The sequence below is a fragment of the Triturus cristatus genome, chromosome 10, assembly GCF_964204655.1.
Source record: "Triturus cristatus chromosome 10, aTriCri1.1, whole genome shotgun sequence".
Taxonomy (NCBI): Eukaryota; Metazoa; Chordata; class Amphibia; order Caudata; family Salamandridae; genus Triturus; species Triturus cristatus.
This window is the reverse complement of record NC_140593.1, coordinates 610,096,413-610,119,518: the sequence shown is the minus strand read 5'-3', so window position 1 is coordinate 610,119,518 and position 23,106 is coordinate 610,096,413. Positions and strand designations below refer to the sequence as shown.

General features: G+C 43.3%; 1 protein-coding gene across 1 annotated transcript in view; it reads left to right on the top strand.

Moving 5' to 3' along the window:
* Positions 1–23,106, top strand: part of APOLTP (apolipoprotein lipid transfer particle homolog) — a 1,292,669-nt gene that overhangs the window by 765,906 nt on the left and 503,657 nt on the right. Inside the window, exons 27-31 of the mRNA XM_085632129.1 lie at positions 421–579; positions 5,162–5,342; positions 7,020–7,231; positions 10,374–10,562; positions 13,775–13,914. Of these exons, the coding sequence (XP_085488255.1) occupies positions 421–579; positions 5,162–5,342; positions 7,020–7,231; positions 10,374–10,562; positions 13,775–13,914 (881 nt within the window). The remainder of the gene's footprint in view (positions 1–420; positions 580–5,161; positions 5,343–7,019; positions 7,232–10,373; positions 10,563–13,774; positions 13,915–23,106) is intronic.

The following is a 23,106-nucleotide window of genomic DNA, read 5'->3' as shown; positions in this document are numbered from 1 at the left end:
TGGTCAAAAAATTACTGTTCGCAAATTGAGACCAGGATTTTGCTATCATTGCATTGTACATCCAGCCCTATGTTCTTTATGCTATCGTCCCCTCCCTCCCTCTTTTCTTCTTTAATTATTTTTCTCATTCTGAGCCTTGCTCTCTTTCTCCTTTTCTAGCTCCCTCCTTTTAGTTACAGTGTACATATATTCTCTCACCTAATTATCCGATTCTTATATGGTGGATTATCATGTTTTCAATCTTATCTTTAGTAACACTGTTAAACTTAAAAGACTGTTTTCCTTTACCTTGGGATAATGTTGGAGGACACGACCTCCAAATATATTTTTAAAAATGTCTTCTGCCAGTGCTGCGCCCTCTGCTGGACACCAGGGGGAGACAAGGTCACACAGTACAGAAGTATGTGCTCTTCTCCACAGGTGCTGCTGAAGCATGCCGAGAACGTTTCCCATCTGCACTCCCAGCTGGAGGTGAGCTATGGGAAGCACTGGGATGAAATCAATAACAGGAGAAAACTATTGATCAGCCAGACCTTCAGAAATGATTCAACTGCGAGCCTGGCCAACTACATCATGGAGGTAACAGCAGCAGACTTTTAATGCAGATGCAGAGCGCGGGCTGCGTGCGTAATAAAACACTGCAATGGAAGAAAGAGCGTCAAAGTGCCAAGGGTCCGATTCACAAACGATAGATAAAAGGCGTTACTTGCGCAAAGCCTGATTTAGTGCTGAGCAAGTGCGCAAGCTGCGACCTTTGGATCATTCACGTAGATTTGGGCCATTGCCTGTAAGTTGTGCATTGCAGTAAAGTATTTCTGATCGTGGCTTAAGCCAGTACTCCTAGTCCTTGAGCACCTCAGTATGATGTGTAGGTTTAAGCAATCTCAACACAATCCATGTATTCCATTTTTGTTGATTTCTCGTTCTAGATCAGTATTTAATTTTACCCATACATGTCTCTCCTTCATTGATGCATCTTGTGAGTGTTAGATAACTTGGAAGATGCAAGGGCATATTTATTAATTTCTGGCACAGTGCTGTGCAGCAACCAAAGTTGTGGTGCTGGTTTGCAGGAGCCGGGCAGCGCCATATATAAACTAAAATATGGTACAAAAACAAACAGCCCTGCACACTTATAAAAAGTCAAACATGTAGAATACACAGACAGTAATTTTTGACACAACTGTTTTCCCAAAGAAAGATCGATGTCATCTTGTGCTTTTTTGATTATCCTTTATTCATTTTTCTTAATCTTTTAAAAACGTTTTTTGCAACCGCCAACGCGTTTCGTCCGCAATCGGACTTCTTCAGGGCTCACAGTATATGTTATAATGCATTTTTCTTATGCCGATGTATTAGGGCCAGTTGATTTAGAACAACATTCTGGGCAGTAAAGTTGTATCCACTCAGAGGTTTACAGTGATAACCATATGTCAGTAAATAGACGCATCCGTCTTCACATAATCGTCTCGGCTCGCAAAGTGTTCGCTATGGCACTGCTGCTCTCTTCCCTGGCACTGGTGCACTATTAAGCTATCTAGCGCCACACACAGACCTTAGCACGATAGTGCAATGGTATATGTGTGATGTCTAGCATAGAGTTAGTTCTGGAAGGATACCTTTCATTGGATGCGTGCTTTACAGTGCAGCACGTATGGAATTTTTGAAACGTTTTGAGAAATTAAAAAATGTTTCCTACTTAATGGCTGGGTAGTAATGTAGGAATGCCTATGTACCACTCATGGGATGATCACTCAATGTAAAGTAGCGTAAATTGCTAGTTGTGTTACATTACAACAAGCTACTTTCCAGTGCAAATAATGTTTTGGCCTGGAAAAAGAGTTTATCAACACTTTCACCTATTTATATTTCCTTTTGTGACTTTGTACCCAGACAAATTGTTGATAAATCTGCCCCAGTACTTAATTTGTGCACGTCTTTGCTGGTGCTGGGCTCCGGAACCTATTACATATACAACTTTTATGGTTTTTTACATCTGACAACCACATAAAGTTTCTTTGGTTTGATTGACTGTCAAATCCTGATTCCAGGTTTCAGGTAGGAGCTTTGTGACTGGAGAGTGATGGGATTGGTTCTAGACAGAGGGAAGTACAATAGACAAATATCCTCCAAGCAATAGATATTCTGAGTGTCTTGGAGGTTGTAGTGTGGCATACGAACAATCTAGAGTGCCTGACACGTGCAGGAAATTGTGGTCATCATAGTAATAGCAAAGACTGATAAATGGCAACATAGTGCTACAAGAAGTTGTGAGAACACCACAGGAGTCAGGACCCGGGCCGGGAAGGCGAAGCCGGACCTGATGGGGGCCCGGGTGAAACGCCGCCCGGAGGCGGGAGCCCTCCCCCGCCCCCATTTGCCTGCGGGCTACGTTGGTGGGGGCCAGGATTGGCCCCCTTAAACAAAGCTAACCTCCCCACAATCAGGGGGCGAGCTAGGTAGGGCGAGGAAGGGGATAAGACGAGGCCAACGGCCCAAGTGAAACACATTCAGCCCCCCTCGCAATTAGGAAGGAGAAAAATAGAAGACCTACCGACTGCTGGCTGCTGGACGACCTTACCAAGGACTGTGGACCTGCAGAGCGGCAAACGACAGCCGTGCTGGTTTCGCGCCCTTTCCACCGGTTGTTTTCAAGCAACTACAACCAGCAGCGAATCGTCGTACTGGGCCGGGCCTTCCTCGACCCTTTTCAGAGGCCGGAACCAGGCGTTGTGTGGCGGGAACAGCATGAGCAGAGCCTCCACCCCCCCCATCTTCACGTGCCCAGCACCTGCAGCCACTACGGCGGTGTCTGGCGGCATTACAGGGGCAGCTCGAGTCTAAACAGCAGCGACCAGGGAGGCACCCCAGCCAGGATGCAGGCCAAGCTAACCGGGAGCACCGGACTTGAGGTCAGAGGGCAGGCTGGGGCGGTAACCTCGTGGGTCGGTGCGGGCGGCGGTGCCCCCAAAACAAGGGAGGATCAAGTAGGTAAGCACGTGTCCGAATCCGGAAATGTAATGAGAAGGGGAGAGCGGGGAAGAAGCAGAAGGTATGTTGCACAAACAGAACGTGGGTAGGGGCATTATATCCGCGGCTAAATTTGATCGGATTATTTGCAGTAATATTAGTGAGTTGCGTTTGTGTTACAGTATTGACAACACGTCACTCTCCCTGATTAGTGGGTGCTCACACATTTCGAGTTTGGACGGGTGCACATACAAGAGGGCATGGGGGAGTCGAGATCGGACCACGGATTCAGGGTTCCACCAAAAAAAACCTTACTTGATAAAGCATATAAAGAATTAAAACGTGGGAAATTCAAAAGTTTTTTAAGGGAAGGGGTTGGCGACCGACCTGCAGAACGGAAAGCACATGAGCTCGGTCGAAGGCACATAAATATGTTACTGCGTGTAACCATTTCACATCATTCATGTCGACAGGGAAAAAATGTATATGCACATTGAGGGAGTATTTGGATGTCTAAAAACTATGGCAACATAGTGCTACAAGAAGTTGTGGAAACACCACAGGAGTCTGTGCAGGAATTCTCTTGGTTCACCTGCGTGATACCTGCTATTATGTCATTCATTGCTGCAGTATTCTTTTTTAAGTAACCAGTGGCCAGGAAGTACAATCAATCGACTATTGTGGCATCGACAGGAATGGCACAGGAGTGTATAGACTGCGAAGTTACCTCACTTTCTTAATTGCTAATGATGCCTAGGAGTAAACGTGACAGGAAGCAGGGGCGGCTCACAACTGTAAAAATCAGTTGGCATGGAGCGCAGTAAAACTCATTGACATTTACTCCTCTCTCGGACGACGAGCAGGAAAGGAAGGTTGTTTACTGCCTGCATTCGAAGCCAACCAATTCTGAAGCTGCAGAGCAGCTCCAGGATTGGTTGAAGCAGGCTAACCCAGCGCTCATTTTGAGGCTGAGGACCTGTGCCTGCAATCCCTCCGCTGTTTTACAGCACTGGGATTGTGGAGGCTGAAGTGCGCTTGTCAGATTGGCCGGCTCTGACATGCCCACTAAGGACCTACGATGCCATCCTGCAATCTGCAGGAATCTGCCCCGCCGACACCATCCACTCGCTGTGGCTGGCAGCACATAGAATAATAACATGGTAATGACCATTTTCTTATTCTGTGTGTATCTGTAGCGCTCGCAGCAGGCGGGGCAAAGCTCCTCCGCCTTAATGGTGGAGCCGCCGTTGATAGGAAGTGAAACCTTGAAACTCCTACACATACTCAGTACGGTGATTTGTTTCCTGTATATTCTCTCTCTCTCGTTCCGCTTCTTCACCTTTGCCTGATTAGTTGAGCAATGATGATAATATCTGGTCTCAACATTCTGGCAAAACTCCCAGAAGAGTTCCTCCAGCTCGTCTACCTTTCGTTTGATATCGACTGAGGCACCACAGGGCCAACCGTCTCGCATGTGCAATTAATCAATTTTCTTGCACACTAATTAACTCATTTAACATTTGTATTTGATGTCTGACATTTTTGTTACATGCATTTTCCACCTGTGCAGTCAGATTGTATTGCCTCTTATGCCTATCTGTGCTGCAACCATTCCCCTTTGACCAATAAGGGAACTGTGTGATCTTGGAGGATCTCCAAGATGTGAAAGACGCGTTGCCTGACCGAGTTTAATAGGGGCGAGTCTACGATTTCTGGGTGATTTACTCTTTAGATTGTGTATCCTCAGTTTACAATGCTTCCTGTGACCACTCTTTTGCAACTCCCTTGATACTCTGAAAGTTTAGTAATGTGTCCTCAGTTTTGTTGGCAAGCCCATTGAGAATTCCCACTCTTTCTCTACCAGTGTAATTTTACAATTTCAGAAGTTCCAGAGTTATCATGGATGCTCAGGCATAAGAATGCCTGTTCACCCTCATGTACAGCAGAATTTGTGTAGTGTTTGAGCTCCATCAACATGTATTGTGGAAGCCTGCTCTAGCCCTTTTATCCCTTTGTGAATCGACCCTACATAATTAGTGAAACTTAAACATGTAATCCAATGCTCTACATGGTTTGAAAAATGTCTAACTTTGCTGCTGGAAAGCGTCATCGCGTGCCGCAATAAAGAACATGATTTAATCTGAACATATGAAGACTCTCTATATATTTGTCTTTGATTATTTGCATCTAGTTCATACTCCAGATTCCAGAAAAGCAGGTGAATTACAGAACACATCTACAGCACACCCATAACCAACAAGGCCATTCAGAAAGCAACACCCACTTGAAGGTGCAGTATAATAACCGCATGCCCTTTGTGGCTGGGCTGCAGTGGAAAGACAGCTCTAAAAACCAGCTCAGCAAGTGGGAAGGTAAGGACATTGGTAAATTGTATCCTCTTCTTAGTCCATACATTATTTCAGAGCACAGATGCCCTCTGTTTCATATATGATCACACAGGCAAAACCCAAAACTACTTTCCTTGCTTCTTAGGGTCCATGGCTACCTTGTTCCGCCACTGAGTCGAATCTTTCGCTTGTCTTTTGGTGTTAATATCAACATTTCATCAAACATTATCTTTTCAAATATTTGGTGTGATGCATTTAGTTCATTTGATCATTATTATTTTCCTAAAGATTTAACTTTTATTTTCTATTACAGTTACCCCCACATTGAATTACATGTATTTTGGGCAGTTTCATGTCATAATAATTTATCATAGTCGTGTTGCAACCAGTTTTGTAAAATCGTGCTAATAAAACAGGAGACATTTGGCAAAGAGTTGACACATTTAGAAGCAAAGGTTCCATGATCACCATATTGACCCCCTGTACGAGTGGTCCAGTAAATTGAGGTCCCTGTTTTCTCCAGGGTCACACTTATTTGTTTTTTGGCGTTTACTGCACCCAGTAATTACAGGACGTGATAAAGTACAATCCAACCAGTTGCATTGAATTTTTAAGTTACATTTCAGCAAGTCAAACCTGCTTCAATTTAACAGTTGAAAAATGTCCAATGAACTTTGAGACATTTTGGTGTGAAGATCACCAAGTTCCACATGTTGTTCCACATTTAGATAGAAAAGACTTCTAATAGTTATTTATTGGCTCCGATAAATATTGATTCCTAGGGTATAGGTTTTTATAGGGGCCAAGAAATGGCATAACCCCCCACCAGAACACTCCTATTGAGGGTCATTTTCACATTTGACTATAATATAGCCTTATAGCCTGCCATAGCGGGCTATACCGGCTATTAAAGGCCCGCTCCAGCGTTAAGGCAAGGGCCTTTAACAAGGGAGCAGGACTTTAATAGCCGGTGTAGCCCAGCTACGAAGCGCTATAAGGCTATTAGAACATTCTGCCACTAGAGGGCAGAATGTTCTAACAAATAAAGCAAAGGCATTAGGGAGCGCGAAGGCATTGAAATCCCCTCAGGCTCCCTGAAACCTTTGTTCACAGCCACAGCTGTGAACAAAGAAACATTGGAATGTTGGAGCTCCGGGTTTATACCAGCCATTATAAGCCCGGAGTTACTTCATTGTTTCCAATGGAGCTTCCAACATTCCAATGTTCTAATATAGCCTTATAGCCCGCCGAAGCGGGCTATACCGGCAATTAAAGGCCCGCTGCATCATTAAAGGCCCGAGCCGAAGGCGAGGGACTTTAACAAAGCAGCGGGACTTTAATAGCCGGTATAGTCCTGCTACGAAGGGCTATAAGGCTATTAGAACATTCTGCCACTAGAGGGCAGAATGTTCTAACAAATAAAACAAAGCCTTCAGGGAGCGCGAAGGGATTCAAATCTCCTCAGGCTCCCTGAAGCCTTTGTTCACAGCCACAGCTGTGAACAAAGAAACATTGGAATATTGGAGCTCCGGGCTTATACCAGCCATTATAAGCCCGGAGCTACTTCATTGTTTTCAATGGAGCTTCCAACATTCCAATGTTCTAATATGCTTTTTTGTACAATGCAATTTCATAAAGTAACTATTCTATTTTGCATAATATAACATCATAAACTGCAATCTCTTCTCCTTTTGATATCAGGTGCTTTTAACATGGATACTCCATGGCTTTACCTCTACACTGCTTTGAAAGCGCACCAGCTTCAATGGTTTTCCTACCTTTATACTGCGGAATTGACAGCAGGAAAAGCTATTTCGATTAAGAACATGGTGATGGAAATGTTCTGTAAAGACAAAGGCAACGAGAAAGAAGGGAAGCTTCACATTTACACTCCCACAGCGACATACCTGAAAGTCAGTGATTGTATAACTTGTTTCTTGTGTAAATGAATACATGTGGTTTGTACTGGGGAAGAATTGGGAGGACAGCTATCACCCTGAAAGGCAAAAGAAGTTCAGGTTTTCATGGATCCAGTGATTTTGTGACAGAAAATTATTTAAAGCCACTATGCTACTTCTCTGCCTTCACCTCTATTTTGTTGTTTCTCGAGGACAATTTTTTGATTTCCTGTACTGTACTGTAAATTATGCTTGTAGTGTCTTTGGGGACAATTACGAGTCTGACGGTCTACGGACGGCCAGACTCATGGAGGCATGGCAGCGGCAGTCTCTCGACCACCCTATTACGATTAGGGAGGTGTAATCGCCATTGTCCCACCACAGACGGTCGGGAGGCATCAATATGCATGGCGGGACTGCCACGGTCCCGCGAATCATATTAGGAGTTTCCTCTCCTCCTCTATGAAAACCCTGGCAGAGAGGAAACAAAGGGGGCCCTACAGGGCCCACTTGTGCCTTTGTTCCCTGGGGTTGTGCCTCCCTGTTTGCAAGCACCCCCGTTCCAGCACGACATGGACTTTTCAGTCCATGCTGTGTAGTAACTGTTTTTGGCGTTCCCATTGCGGTGCCCATTTTTAGAGGTACCGCCATGGGAATGCCCCAAAAAATCCCACCAGACAGGAGGAAACTCCTAATATGGGGGGCGACCTGACCACCGCTTTGGTGGTGCGGCGGCGGGTCCACCCCGCCGGCGCACCACCAAAGTCGTAATCGGGCCCTTAAAGAAGATTGGGAGAACGATCTAAAGTGTTGAAGATTCTGACAATTAGATCAAACGTGGGTCCAGTGTACTGGATGACCATGATGGATGGAGAATATGGAACTACTGCTAGTTTTAGAAACATAATTATATGCCTCTAGAAACGGTGCTAAAGATCCAGGCATAAGGCTAAGACTGAAGCACTACAGAGGAACCTGAATGTTAGACGTGTGTGATGTAAATGTTGGTAACATAAACTAATGGCAAAAGGCCTCTATATCGAGAGCACAGACTCTTATAGAAATGGGAAAATTGTAGACATCTAGTCATGGGATCCTGTGATTTTGAAAAAATAATTTTTGTGAATGTGCGCTGAACTTGATATGGGTGTGGGATACTTTTCTGACACATTAATACCACATCTCACTCTCCCATTTTTCACACCCAGATGTGCATGAATTTTACTTTAATTATTAGTTGACGGAGAGGATTTGTCCTTCCCAAAGATGTTTTCCATGGGTGATCCAGTCTGGTCTGGAAAATGCTTCTGCACAGCCCAGGGGCTTCCATCCACCCTTAAGCCCCTCAAAGAATAGTGGTCGGTACCCTTCTGGGGAGAGTCACAAGAGCTTAATTGAGCAGGAATTTCTTCACTCTATATTCACGGCAAGGATAGCATGAGGTTTATAAAATAAGATCTCTCCTCCCCAGAAAGTCGTAAGATGCAGATAATACCATACAATCCCTATAGTCCTTAAAGGCACAATACAGGGTTTATTACCTAAGATCTCTGCGACTCTGCCAGGTGTACTTTTCTATAACTACTCTAAGAGCTTTGCAGCCGTGTCAGATGGTGTATGTCAGAGATTGTCTGAGACTGCGACAACACTGACAGATTCAAAATGATGTTTATACTACCTAGGATATCTTCAGCCATTACAGGTACTGTATAGGTTTTGCATCATGTAATATTTGCAACTCTAACATGTAAAGCATATTGTTAATGCCCAAAGAGCTGTGAAGCCATGATAGGTGCTGTATTCTGTTAATGCCCTGAGACCTGACACTCTAATAGTTACCCTGAAATAATAATACACTGAGATCTCTAAAGGCTGGTCATATGCAATATGAAGCTTAAAGCCTGAGATTTCTAAATCACTTACAGTCATGGACATTTGTTGAGACCTGACAGTTATAGTGACTGATTTATACCTTGAGGTCTTTGCAACTCACACAGCTACAGTTCAGAGGGTATTCCCAGAGATCTCTTCAACTGGATTAAAACTGCAATATGTCTAGACCTATGGCATGCATGGGGGACGCCACTCAGGGCCATGTAGTATAGATTTTGGATATTGTAGTGCTGTTGGACTATAAACTTGTTGAAGGAATATGTAAGGGAAGTCCACACTCTGAGACACATCACAAATGAAACATAACAATGACATATACAACCTCACTTTAACTGAGGACTCTTTACACATCAGCAAACTAAAAAATGTTAGCCATCCTGCAGCTAATCGAGCACCGCTAGGAAGAGGACTTTAGAATCATACTATAGCAGGAGGTGTCACTTGTTATCATATGATGATTCCTAGCTAAAAGAATCCCTTTTTTGAGGCAGCACCGATTCTCTAAATAAATGTGCTAAGCTGAAATTTCCTGGGAAAAACCAGAAAGATCCCGATGCCCTGTGCCTGAAAGACACAAGTGCAGGGAGGTGAGAATGACAGGTGGGAGTGCTGGAGAGAAGAGCTGGTGCCATAGAGATCCAGCTAGCTGGAGTTTGCATCCAAGTCGAGTGTCACTGAACCACAGGAATGCAATTCTGACATCCATATGTGAGCCGGTGGAAGCCAGTTATGCTGCAGAGACTCAGCTTTCTGGAGGTGAGTCAACATCCATTCCCCAGCACCATTACTGGTGCACTACTTTGACTTCCACCTGGGTGCAGAAGTCACTGGTGTAATACAGTATTAGTGTAAAAGAGGAGCTTGTCGGTACACAAATTTAAATCAGACCTGCACCCGAAGCCCTGGGTCATGCCCACATGAAAATCTTCAATTTGTGTACACAGCTGCCTGGATGAACTCCTCACTCACCAACCAGTCATGAGGAACAGACCTGACCATAACCTGGCCATGGGACCTAACAAGGAAGTGATTGGGTGGAGAGAAGGGATGGTGTTTCACCCCAAGCACCCCAAGCACCCCCTCCCACCCCACCAAGATACACCCCTTGGTAAAACATAGATGTGGTCATGTTTAACATTTTACAACCCATTGCAAGTTTATTGATGATCTATTCAATATTTGTATTTTCTTCTGAATAAGAAACTTAATGATTGTCCATTAACAAGCATTTTCTCAGATTAATAGTCTGCGGCTTCTATTTCAGGCTTCAACCGTGCACTACATTGAGAAGAACGCATTCAGGAGCCACAGCGAAGTAGTGTCCTTGTGGAGTCCACTTCTTAAGAATGAGATTTATTTGGAGAACAATGAACGAGCCAAGTATTTACGTTTTAAGATGAAAACATCAAAGCAGGAATTTAATTTCACAGCAAACTATGTAAACTCAGAAAAGGTAGGAACACCAAAGCAGGAAGTGTATACGAAAAGAAAAAAAGGATATGTTGAAATCACAGTGGACTTCATTATGAGTGCCCTGTTTTCTCCTCAGCAAATTCTTCATTCCTAGATCTACCAACACTGGGGGTATCAGTGGCTCTACGTTTACTGGGTAATTATAAGTTGGATCCTTTTGTTCCCTTAGAAATGGGGAATTACTGAGGAAATTGGTAATTCTACATCACGTTCCCTCTGGTTAGGCTCAACTTTCCCATAGTGAAACACCACAGATCCATGGTAAAGCCTAGAATCTTTTCATTCCAATTGGGCAGGTAACTGCTGTTTCCAGCATCATCTATAATGCGCAGGGACATGTAATGACATTTTGTAAACCACATCTCAAATCTTCTTCCTCATCCTCTGTTCTAGATAATACTTTTTTTTAAATACAAAAATTATCTACCTTATAATGACTTTTCTAAGATATACAAATCAATGTTTTCTCATATTCCATAATTAATGCTAAAAATGTGAGTAACAAATATTTTTTATTCATATATGTAATTTATATTTGTAATATAAAGCTTTCTTATAACTAAAAGCAGGTTTGGATGATCATGAAGATGATCATTGTATTGAATTATTCCTTCTACATGATTAGAACTATACGTGTGTGAAATTCACTTAATGTGCGTTCACGCAATTGCGTGAATTTCTGGCAAAATTAACTGGAATTAAAAGTAATTATGCGAAACGCAAATCTATAATTTTGCACTATACTTTAGTGCAAAATGGATCCTTGTGTCAATTTATGATGTGAGGACACGCTTTGAGCTAAAGCAATAGTGCAAGTAAACAAAACCATCACAAACAACAACCATTTGTGTTCTGCTGTACCCCCCAGTGTACGATAAACTATGTGATGTGGCCTAGTTGCATAATGTATGTACTTTTCATAACAAGATTAACGTGGGGTTTCCAAAATTATGTGAAGCACATGGCATGATTTAATTTTTCCCCAGGCCTAATTAACACCCTAACATTTCAAAGCTTACTAAACGGAGTGGTCTCAAACAGTCCCGTATTTTCATTGGACAATGAATACCCCAAAGCCTTTTCTCAATGTCATTCATAACCCTTTTTCATTCAGTGTCAACTTCATGTATGTTTTGTTTCACTCTGTCTCCATTTGAAAATTAATGTTTTTACTACATATATAATTTTAAAAGCTGTTTCATTCATGTTTCTTAAACAAGTTTACACGTTTTTATTCTTCAAAATAAGGATAACTGTTTTGGGCAAAAGACTAACAATAAGATAATTTGCAAAAATATATGACATGATTTTAAAAAGGATAAAATCAGCAAGTCATGGGACATTACAACATCATATCAGGGAGAGGAGTTGGCCTAACGGCTAGGGCGGCCGACCTCGAATCTGGGGAACTGGGTTCGAGTCTCGGCAACTTAATCTCCCTGTGCCTAACAAAAATGAATTTGTCCTCATGTAACGCAACTGGTGCTATGTAAAACGCTCTGATACCCAATTCGGGTCAAGTTTGCGCTATATAAAACTCTATAAAAAAAATAAATCTAGAAAATGAAGAAAGAAATTAATAACAAACCCACAATAACAAAGATCAAAGATTGCCAGTTGACCTGTGTTGATTGCCACCAACAAGTGATCCCTAGTAGTGCAAAGAGTGAACTTATAGGCATTTTCTTGTCTCAGGCCAGACTGTGTGCACTAGCCCACGCTACGCACAAGCATACTAAAGAGTGCTTCAGCCGGAGACCTGTTGGAGTGCCCACTCTTTGTTGGTAATTCACTGTCATATCTTCACCTGACTATATGCGCACACATTACGCTCCCATTAGCCCATGCCTCAAACGACCAACACCTAATTGTTGTCCTTGCTCACATAGTGTAGCATCAACTTACAGTGTCTCCGCGTCAAGCTGGATCCCTTTATTCGATGTAAAAATAAGCAACATTGTAGGTATGCTGTTAATTGAAAATAACTGATGTGCACACTACTGGCTAGATGGTGTTGAAAGACAAATATAAGGGAAACCGGACTTTCACAGGTGTAAAGTTCTGGACTCACAGAAAAGTGAAACTACACTTTTCTTTAGTATATTCCAAAGAAGTTAAATATGTGGTGAAAAAATACAGCTAAACCATTGGTTTCTGTGACTGTCCTGGTCTAAAACATGTACAGCTATGGTGTGACCATAAACATAGAAACATCCTATACACAAAGTTTTGTGAACTTTCGTCAATATTAGGACAGGTCTATAATGCAGCATATATTTAAAAAAGCTATTTTGACCTGGGATGCAAATATGTCAAAAATTAGACTGTCTTAAAATATGACATCTGGGCCATGGCATATCTGCAACTTGGTCTGTATGTGTCCGACATCTGCATGCCTGCTTTCACTACAATCTGGAATTATATTTTGTGCAAAACTACAATTTTTTATGATTTCTTATTCTTTAAAAATTGTGTTAGTGATCACATGCCTGCAGCACATTTAAGAATACCAGCTTCATGATAGCCCCTGTTTGAGACCTAATGTTATGACGTTATGAAATTCATCACTGGTGTAGATACAATGACCCAGATTTGTGCCTGGTTTGAGTTCCTTTTGAAATGCAAATCTGAAGCAAAGTTTTATGCTGGGATTTACTATCCAACGCAAATCAGGATTTGTGTTGGATTCTTTCCCACAGTAATACAAAGTAACTGCAAGTTCCTATGCACAAACATAAGTGGACAGCGATTTGTAACAAAACCTAACACTTCCTTGAGGTAGGTGTAATGAGGAGAAATGTTTTTATTTCTCCTCGTTTGTGCTCATTTGCATGCATTGAACAGCCACATACAAAGCAGAAAAAGTCTTAAAGGATAGGTTTTGTACTCACATTAGGCTATCGCCTAAGGGTGTGTGCCTTGGCACGTGGCAGTATAAAGTGTGCCTGTAGAGGGAAAGAGGAAAACAGCACCATAACTTAGTAGAAATTGTGCTGTTTTACTCTCCCCCCTTTCATGCAGTGCAGCACAGCCACTGCAGTTGCTTTGCTATGTGGTGTGATGTTTTCGTAAATTTGGGCTTCCGGGTCCATCCAAGGTGACACTATAACATCTTGTCTCCACTTTTTCGACATCAAAGATAGATGACAATGAAATTCAGATTTTTGCAATTTTTTAACATTTTTATTTCAGCCCAAAAAAGCAAATATGTTGGCAAAGGCTCTCTGGACTGATCACAAGAGCCTGCCAATAGTGTTGCAACTTGAAGGCGAGATCGAAGAACTGAAAAGGGAAAAGATGCTCTACCAGAAGCGTGGAACCCTACATTTCAGGTCCTGTCTTTTACTTTTTCATTCTGCTTTAATAAACTGCCTTATATAATGTTCAAAGCAGTTCTTCATACTGTAAGTATTCTGTGTTTTTTAATTGGACTGGTTGCAGAGAATTTAAAAACTCATATAATCATAACAAGAGCGGGTAGCTATTTTGGGATTCCAGCTCAATAGTGCACCGAGCAAGTGAGCTTTGCAGTCAGGCCCAAACTTCTCCATTCAACTTTGGTGACGGTCCCGATCCAAAGAGAATTATTTATAAAATGGGGTAAAACTATTTTGGCCTGTTTTAAGGTTGGGCAGTCAGGGTACTCTGTTTCAAATTTGTCCGATTACCTTTTCTGCTTGCCCAATTTTGAGTTGGGTGGATCCTCATCTTTCCAAGAGCGGTACCCACACTGGCTCTTCCATCGAAAATCTGAGTCCGACGGAGTATGGACTGTCCGAGCAAGTACATCAGATCAATTGGCCTATTTAGAGCAAAGAGTCTTATGATTTTTTCTCCCTGTCATGGCTAGGAAAGGCCTGGAGGTACCAGAAGAAAACTCCCAGGGTGTGGGGGTCATTTGGTGCACAGCTACCTGAAATTCAGCAGCAGTGCATGAAACTTGCAGTGCCTTCGGAGGAACCACCATGACAGCGGTTCCTTTGAAGGTACAGATATCACCACTAGGCCAGCAGTGATCTCTAAATATGATCGGTGGCGTCCGGCCGTTGTGGAGGACTTAATGTACTCAGCTAACCTCATTGATGGTGGGCCGCCAGCCAAACTTAGAATAGGCCCTAAGTTTCACTGTTTAATTTCTGCACATATTGTATAGGAAGCTATAGGACTTACAGGCGACCCTGGTAAGAAACTCATAAAGTTTTTTAAGACTTCATAGTCGGGCGCAGTACTGAGAAAAATTAATCCACACAGCAGAAAATCATGTACGTGGCTATAAAAAATTCAGTACCACTCCATCAGGGTTATTAGTAGGGCTGGGTGGGCAGAGGTACCATCACCCTGTTTAAGCATAGAAGCAGCCAATAGCTTGAATTCCATCAGATTTTATTTACAACCCCACTATCTCCGGATTTACCTTCATTTTATAATAATTGCAGTTTGATTCCAGTCTGGATCAAAAGAAAAGGTTAAAACTGTTATACAGTGTATCCAATTGATTAGAGAGAAAACCATGGGAATATCAGAAATGTCTATGGAATTTGCAGCACTTATTATAATAATAGAGCAACGTTTATGGGTTTAAATGTATGAATGCTGCTTATGGCAATTTGGCATAAAACATATTGGAGTTATAATAAGAATAAGGGATGTGCTGTGAGGAATTGTTTGCACTGCAGATAGTTCATTGAGAGAGGGATGCATGGACCATGGTTTAGAAATGGAGTCTAGCTGTTTTGGCTTGAATCCAGTTTCCTGTAAATTACTGGAATTAAAGGAGCAACGTTCAGTTAATCTCTCATCTTTGACATCCCATTTTACAACAGTTTATTTTACATGTGACCCTTCATGACCGCAGGAAAAATAAACATTGGCAATGAAAAATCCCTTAAGTCGAAAAGTACCTCCATCTACTCTGCTAACATCTGATTTTTCAATATTTAAGACACTTTGGGCTTATGTCTTCAATATGTGTTTCCAAAAATGATATCCAGGTCAAATTTGGATTCTTTTTTCCATATGTTGGGGATTTTAACAATATCTATGGTGTGTGATTTACTCCGAAGGTGTCTGAATAAAACTGCCAAAGTATAAACTAAAGTAGTTTCTTTTCAAACAATGGAAAAAAGTTTTGAGCAAGAAAGTGTGTGCTTTTCCTTATAAAAATGGAATGGCATGGTGAGCAAAAAAACGATGGATTTTGGCCCAGATCTCTGTACTGGGGTGAATGTATGACATTGTTCTGCATTGTATTGAATTGTATTGTATAGTGCTTTTGTATAGCGCGACTGTCACCCAACGGGTATCCTGGCGCTTAGAGACAAAGATGGTAAGAACATGTTAAACGTTCAATTCAGCTAAACAGGAAGTTACTGCCTGTTCTTGGCGAATAGCCAAGTCTTGAGGCCTTTTCTAAACCCCGTCAAGGATCCGGCCAGTCGAAATTCTTGGGGGATCTTATTCCAGAGACATGCGGCTGCCGTGCTGAAGGCCCTGCCTCCCATCCTTGCTAATTTGATTTTAGCGACGGAGACTAGGCCTTGACTGGATGATCGAAGAAGTCTTTTAGGTTCATACCATGAGAAGCGCTCTCGCAGAGGTAGCGGCCCTGTATTGTGTAAGGCTTTGTAAACCAAGACCAGGGATTTAAAACTAATTCTGTCTTTTACAGGTAGCCAATGTAAATCCTTCAGTGCCTGCTGCACAGAGGAATCGCGTTGTCGATTCAGTGCCAATTTGGCTGCCGTAGACTGGATTCGTTGTAGCCCCTGCACAATGTATTGGGGAGCACCCAAATACAAGGAGTTACAATAATCCAGTCTGCTCAGAATTACACTCTGGACCACTAGAGGCCTCGCCTCACTTGGTAAGAGTGGAAGAATTTGGCGGAGAGCTCTCATCAGGGAGAGGCAGGTGCTGATTGTTTTGTTGGCCTGAGTTTGCATCTGGAGGTTCTCATCTACCATGACCCCCATATTGCGGACCGTTTTAGCAGCTTCTATAGGGACATCCTCTGGTCGGAGCCTAAACTCACCCAGAAGAAGGTTAGGTATTCTAGCAGCATGACATAGCAGCAGCTCAGTTTTCTCGGCGTTCAGCTGCAGGGAGTTAGTCTTCAGCCAGTCTGTGACCAGCCCCATACATTCCTGAAAGGAACTTATGGGTACCGCATCTTCACCTTCAAGGGAGAACAGCAGTTGAATGTCGTCCGTATAGTTGACCACTTCGATCCCGAAGGATTTTATAATGGGGATCAGTGGGCCTAGGTATACATTAAAAAGGATCGGGCTAATTGCCGAGCCCTGAGGTACACCGTAGCGAACTGGGGACCAGGGGGAGGTGAAGGGTGTCATCATGACTGCCTGTTGCCGGCCCGCTAAATAGGAGCGTAACCATTCCAGGGCGCATCCCTTGATCCCTAGGTCTTTTAGTCTTGACAGTAGTACGGCATGGCTGACCGTGTCGAACGCGGCCGACATGTCTAGTAGCACTAGTACTGAAGACTTTCCTTTGTTGGCTCGCATGCGAAGTTCGTCCAGTACTGTTGTCAAGGCAGTTTCCGTTCCATGCCCCGGCCGGAATACAAACTGGTCCCTGTCCAGCAGTTGATTCACTTCCAAATAGTTTGACAGGGATTTGCTGACTACTTTTTCCAGAATTTTTATTGGAAAAGGCAGTAGAGATATGGGGCGGAAGTTAACAGGCAACGTAGGGTCTAGAGAAGGCTTTTTCAACAGGGGGGTGACTATCGCCCGTTTCCAACAGTCTGGTACTATTCCCTCGTTCAGGGATTGGCAACAAATATGCCACAGGTCAGGAAATAGATTGAGGCCAAACTCCTTCCAGATTTTATGAGGAAGGGGGTCAAGAGGCGAGCCAGATGAGATTTGCCGAGCTATAATACTAAAGGCCTCCTCTGTGGGGGGTGAAAAGCAGTTCAGGGAAGTGTCCTTCCTGACAGCCTCACTGGTGGGTGACATTTCCATTAAACTGCGGTCAAGTCCGCCTACGATTTTAGTGACCTTGTCAATAAAAAAAGTGGCGACCTCATTACACAGGTTTTGCGATGGCTGGATTCTGTTAGCCAGACAGCCGGGGTTACCAAGGTCTCTTACAATACTGAAGAGAGCCTTGGAGCCATTGGGTGCCTGCAGGATGGAGCTTGCATAGAATTGTGACTTGGCCTCCTTAATAGCCTGCTTAAATTGAACTTGAATTGATTTTAAGTCTATTTTGTCAGATTCTTGTTAGGCCCTGCGCCATCTTCTCTCAGACTGCTGGCGGGCTGAACGTAGCCCTCTCAACTCCTCATTGAACCAGGGGGCCGAGGGTGTACTTCTGGTCTTAAGCATTCTGTCCATCAATTGTTGTTTTTGCATTTTCCTTATAAAAATGGCATCAACATTGGGTTTGTTGTGCCAAAATAACCTTTTCAGTGGTTAATTTGTAAAAAATAATAATAATAAGCGACGTGGCTCTTGTCAGAAGGCAGCTTGTACCACCCCATTTCTCCTGTTAGCGCTGCCTAAAACAGAACCAACTACTAACCATGAAAGTTGGGAGAGGATGTGGTGTAATGGCCAGAGCTACTGACTTCAGAGCTGGGGAACCTCGGTGTTGATGATTAAGTGCCGGTGCTGAGCACCCAAAACCACGGCTCAAATTAAGCACTGACCCTTTTCCTTTCACCTTTCTGAAACAGGCAGAGAGAAAAAACATATTTTTTTCACTTTATTTTTTTAACCTTTTTAAAGAAGTTGATGGGCTTTCTTATACATCTGGTTTCTATCTGTTTGTATTTTTTGAGTAATATAAATGTGAAGCTCATTGGCAAACCTTAAAGCCACTATGTATATAATAGCTCTTGTATTTTTTCTAAAGCCCAAAGCAAATAACCGAGCCGTGGCCTACAATTAATTCTCATTATGTGCCGACCATTTATCACATGACAATCAAAAATGAAATTGGGTATCAAAGAATTGATATTTGAAGAAAGAATCTGAGTTTACAGATAGGTGTCATTCTTACCACCCAGAATTTTGAAATTCCCCCAATGCCCTGCAATTGTGACAGACTTGTTGTAAAAAAGTATTTCTAGATACTCACAGTTGAGAAATTTTGAAAAAACTAATGATAATAGCATGTGACCAACCATTTGGTCAAAGTATCTTTTAACAGTTAAACTTACAGATCCAGAGGAATCTAGGGAGATGTAACTTGCCAGGTTCCTACTAGCTTTTCTTACCCTGCATTCGCTACAAAAGTCACACTAATGGTATAAAAACACCATTTAAATATCTTCTGCACATGAAAATGTCAATATTTGTAGCCATAACAAAGGACTGTACCAACCAGAGTACATATTCTCTTGCTGAGAAAAAGTGTGCTCCCTGTGTGTTGGTGTACCTGTTGTAAAGGCCAGGAAATGTCCAAATCTGCAGCCATGTCAGGCATAATTTTGAAAACCAGAAATGGTCCCAACTTGGCATAGGAGATGAACAGTGGCGGATGGTGACATTTGAAAGTGGTGAGGCGTAAAACAATTATCGTATTGCACTGCCGCGAGCAAGCGTAGCGAGCAAGCCCGAACCACCTACGGGGGTTGGCGTGTTACTCCACCCGAGAACATTTTTAAAAAAGAGTGGCCAAATGGCGCATTTTCAAGCAAATTTGAGAAAGCAGGAATGTGTGAACCACTCTGAAGTCTGATGACCCCATGCAGTCCCCGGCCCAGCCACCCCACACACTGCACCCCGTGGGTCCTACTAAGTGGTTCTTAAATGCTAATCTTATCCCTGAAGTGCGGGTCCTCAATGATGCACCATGTTTACTTTCTCAAGGGTTTGGCAACCTAGAGCAGTTTCAAAGTAGCCTTTGCGGCTAATAAACAATCTTAATAATATTCGCCCAGCGGATGGTTTTTGTACATACATGTTTTTGAGATACTTTGCTACATAGTCCAAACTTGAACTGGTTTGCGAAAAAAGCTGCGCTGTGTCACGCCACTTGCATTTACTCCTGTCGTGGAAACGTAAACGTGTGGTGACATTTGAGCTTGGGAAACAGAGTTGTTTTGTGAGCACTGACATTTCAAAGTTTACCAGTCAGTGTTTTTGCAGCTTTCACCCCTGTTGGCTTTTCACAACACCTGCATACTTAATTCAGTTTAAATGGCTCCTGGACACGCACAATTCAAAGGAAGGCGACAAGAAGGAAAGCACGGCATTCAAGATGGGCGCGTTTACAGCGCTGGTGGCGTATGATCCCCAAGTGTTGTAAGAGCCATTGCCAAAGGTTTACCAACCCCAAGGGTGCCTACCATAAAAGGAGCACCTGTTTCTAAGTAAAAAAACAAAACTGCATGGAAATAGATGACACACAATTACAGTATTTGTCGTCATCTAGTAGTCTAGCATTGGCCCCCAAAACTCATAATTTCTGTTTTTGTATCTAACTAGTTTAGTTGACATTTTGTTTAAACTGTACAATTGCTTTGCTTTTGCAACTGCACATTTTATAGCGTGCTGCGCGTCTCGTTTCAGTTACTTTAGAGGACTAGTTGGACGCACTAAGCCACAAGTCAACCACAGAACTTTACAGCATCCCATCAACAGACTCTTACTGAAGTAATCTGCACCTGAATTAAAAACTCCATCCGATTGTAACCAATTCAATCTTACATGAATTACGCATGTTCGCTTCCCCACAAATTCGTAATTCAAATTGGACATAACTCCAAAAAGTGCTAACTTCATTGTAAGCCATGCCAGAATCTTGCATTGCTATGAATATGGCCGTCACCTACCTTATGACAAACAATTATACGGAAACACGCACCGCAATCCCAGTCACGGGCAGCAAAAAGGGGTGGGTGGGTTCGCACGGGGGGGAGTGGGACGGTAATCAATTTAAACTAAAATACTTACCTTCCCCCAGGTCAGGCCCCGCCGCCTCAGCTCCTGCTGATCCTGGCCGGGTCTGCGTTTAACCTAGGCAGCTTCCCTCCTGCTCCCCTAAGCCTACCACAATGCTGCAATGGCAGCGTTGTGATTGGTGCGATGCAGCGGACAGCACCCTAGCCGGGTGCCTGTTGGGGGGTCATTTTCTCTAGGTAGGCTGCTTACAGCCTGCATAGAGAAAATGGAGAGTGCGCATGACTGGTTTGGTGGGCCCTGGGGCCGACCAAACAGTCAGGGCTCATAACAGTGGGCAAGCCACTCCCCCACTGCCCTCGAGCATGACCGCCCACCCCCAACCAGGCACTTCTGCTTTCTCGCAGTGCGAGAAGCAGAAACATACAATGGTATGTTTCTGCTTCTCGCACTGCGAGAAAGCATTGGGGCGACGACCCCACACCCCAGGGGAGGAGCCGCTACTGGAGATGAATGCAGTATCTGGGCACAGAACTGGTGGGTACCCAGTTAGTGGGTCTTACAATGTTTCAATTTTGTATACAAAACCTTCTTCACATTCTAATTAAACTTTGGCTCTAATGTGCTAAGCATTATTAACAGGTCAAATTAACAGAGTTTGCATATACACTCAACCTGAAAGATCAAGTTAACTGGGTTCAAATTGGACAGTCTTCCGCGTGCCTCTTCCAGCCAGAGTGGAGTACATTTTATTTTTTCTGATAATCAATCAGGGATTTATAAAGCGTGGCACATCACCTGGAGAGGTCTCAAGGCGCTGGAGGAGCTAACGGCTTTGTGGTGATGTGTTCATTCAAACAGCCAGGTCTTGAATCATTTGCTGAATTCCCAGAGTGATGGGGCCGTCCTGAGGTGCAGGGGAAATTTGTTCCAAGCTTTGGCCACCAGGTCTGAGAAGGAGCGTCCTTCGCTGTTTCTTCGGCGGATCCGGGGATGTCAACGAGGAAGGGAGAGGTAGATTGTAGGTGTCTGGTTGGTAGGTGAAGGGCCATGAGTTTGTTGTTGTATGCTGGTCCTTCGGGCTTTGTTTACATGGGTAAACATCTTGAACTGGCATCTCTTCTGGATCATCAGCCAGGGTAGCTTCTTGAGGTGCGATGTCGGTCCCTCTGGTGAGGTGAGGATGAGTCTTGCTGCTGAGTTTTGTATTGTCTGTGGTCTCTTCAGGAGGTCTGCTGTGATTTCTACGAAGAGTGTGTTCCAGTAGTTTTAATGTACCGGATTCAAATTTACCCCTCCTGTATATCTGATCCACCACAGCCCATTCCATTTTTACAAGTAAATAAAAATATCCTTTATTTAAAGGTTTTATTGTGTGTTTATCTTTTCTGCTATACTGCGCCACATTATTATAGCATTCACACTCCAACCCACCATTACACGTGTGGGCTGAGACATAGAATTTGTTTGAACCGACAAGGAAGTCTGTCAGTACTTCTGGAAACCTGTGATTGTGACACATCACCAGGAGTACTCTCGTGCATAAACACATATGTGTATGAAATGTAGCTGGTATACTTTCCAGCATTTTCACTTGTAAACCTTTCTATCTAGATCAAAATATCCTTTAAAATCACAGATATATAAAATAAATATACACATAAAGATCATGTGAGAAATTGGGTTGTTGTTTGACTGGAATGTGAGCCCTGGTCATGCGGCAACCAAATCCTTCTCAGAGTAAGGCACAAGCAAACCCCAGATTAAACTGTGATCAGTGCCTACGTAGCTTGGTACAGAGCAGTCAGGATTAACTTAGAGGCAATGTGTAAAGCATTTGTGCAACACTCCAAACAGGAATACAGTGAAAACATTAAACCAAACTGATCCCACACCAAGTTAGAAAACTAGAGAAAAATTGAATAAATAAAACAAGACCAAAATGCCATAAATCAAATCAGTAGAACCAGATTTATGGATTTTTGAAAGAATTTAGAAAAAAATTGGACCAAAAAGCACAAAGCACCAAATCGGGGTATCTGGTCATACTGGACCGCATCAAAGTCACACTTTTGGCCAACCATGATGGAGCGCAGGTCGGATATAGTCGCCAGGCTAGGCTGGCTAAAGTTTACCTTCCCAAATTCTGTTCCAAGCGTCCTGTTCACATTAGAGGGTGCCGCTAGAAGCAGGGAGAGAGTCACAGGAGGCTGCCGGCATAGCTCGAAGAGCAGGCCAGTCATCACACACCGGGGCATTGCTTGAAATTCACGTTGGTGGTCCCTGGAGTGGTCAATGCTGCTGTGCAAAGAGTCAGGCAATTGGAGCTAGGTCTTCGTGTGAACGGGTTCGTTCACGGTCGCGAAGAGTCCAAAAGCTTGATTTCAGCTCATTGAGTCACGCCAAAGGCACAGAACCTGAGGGGCACCACTTGAGGGTCAGGAACTCACTTCAGCTGGGTCCAGGAGCCAGTGCAGGATGTTGTGGAGACTTGTCCCTGAGGCTCTGATCAGATTGCCAACAGAATATCTCTTGGAGTCACTCTGGTATCCTGGATTCAAGATGAAGTTGCAGGTCTAGTTCTTCCTCCACAGTCAAGTGGGCAACAAGCAGCAGGTCAGCACAGCAGGGCAGCAGTTCCTTCAGATTAGCAGT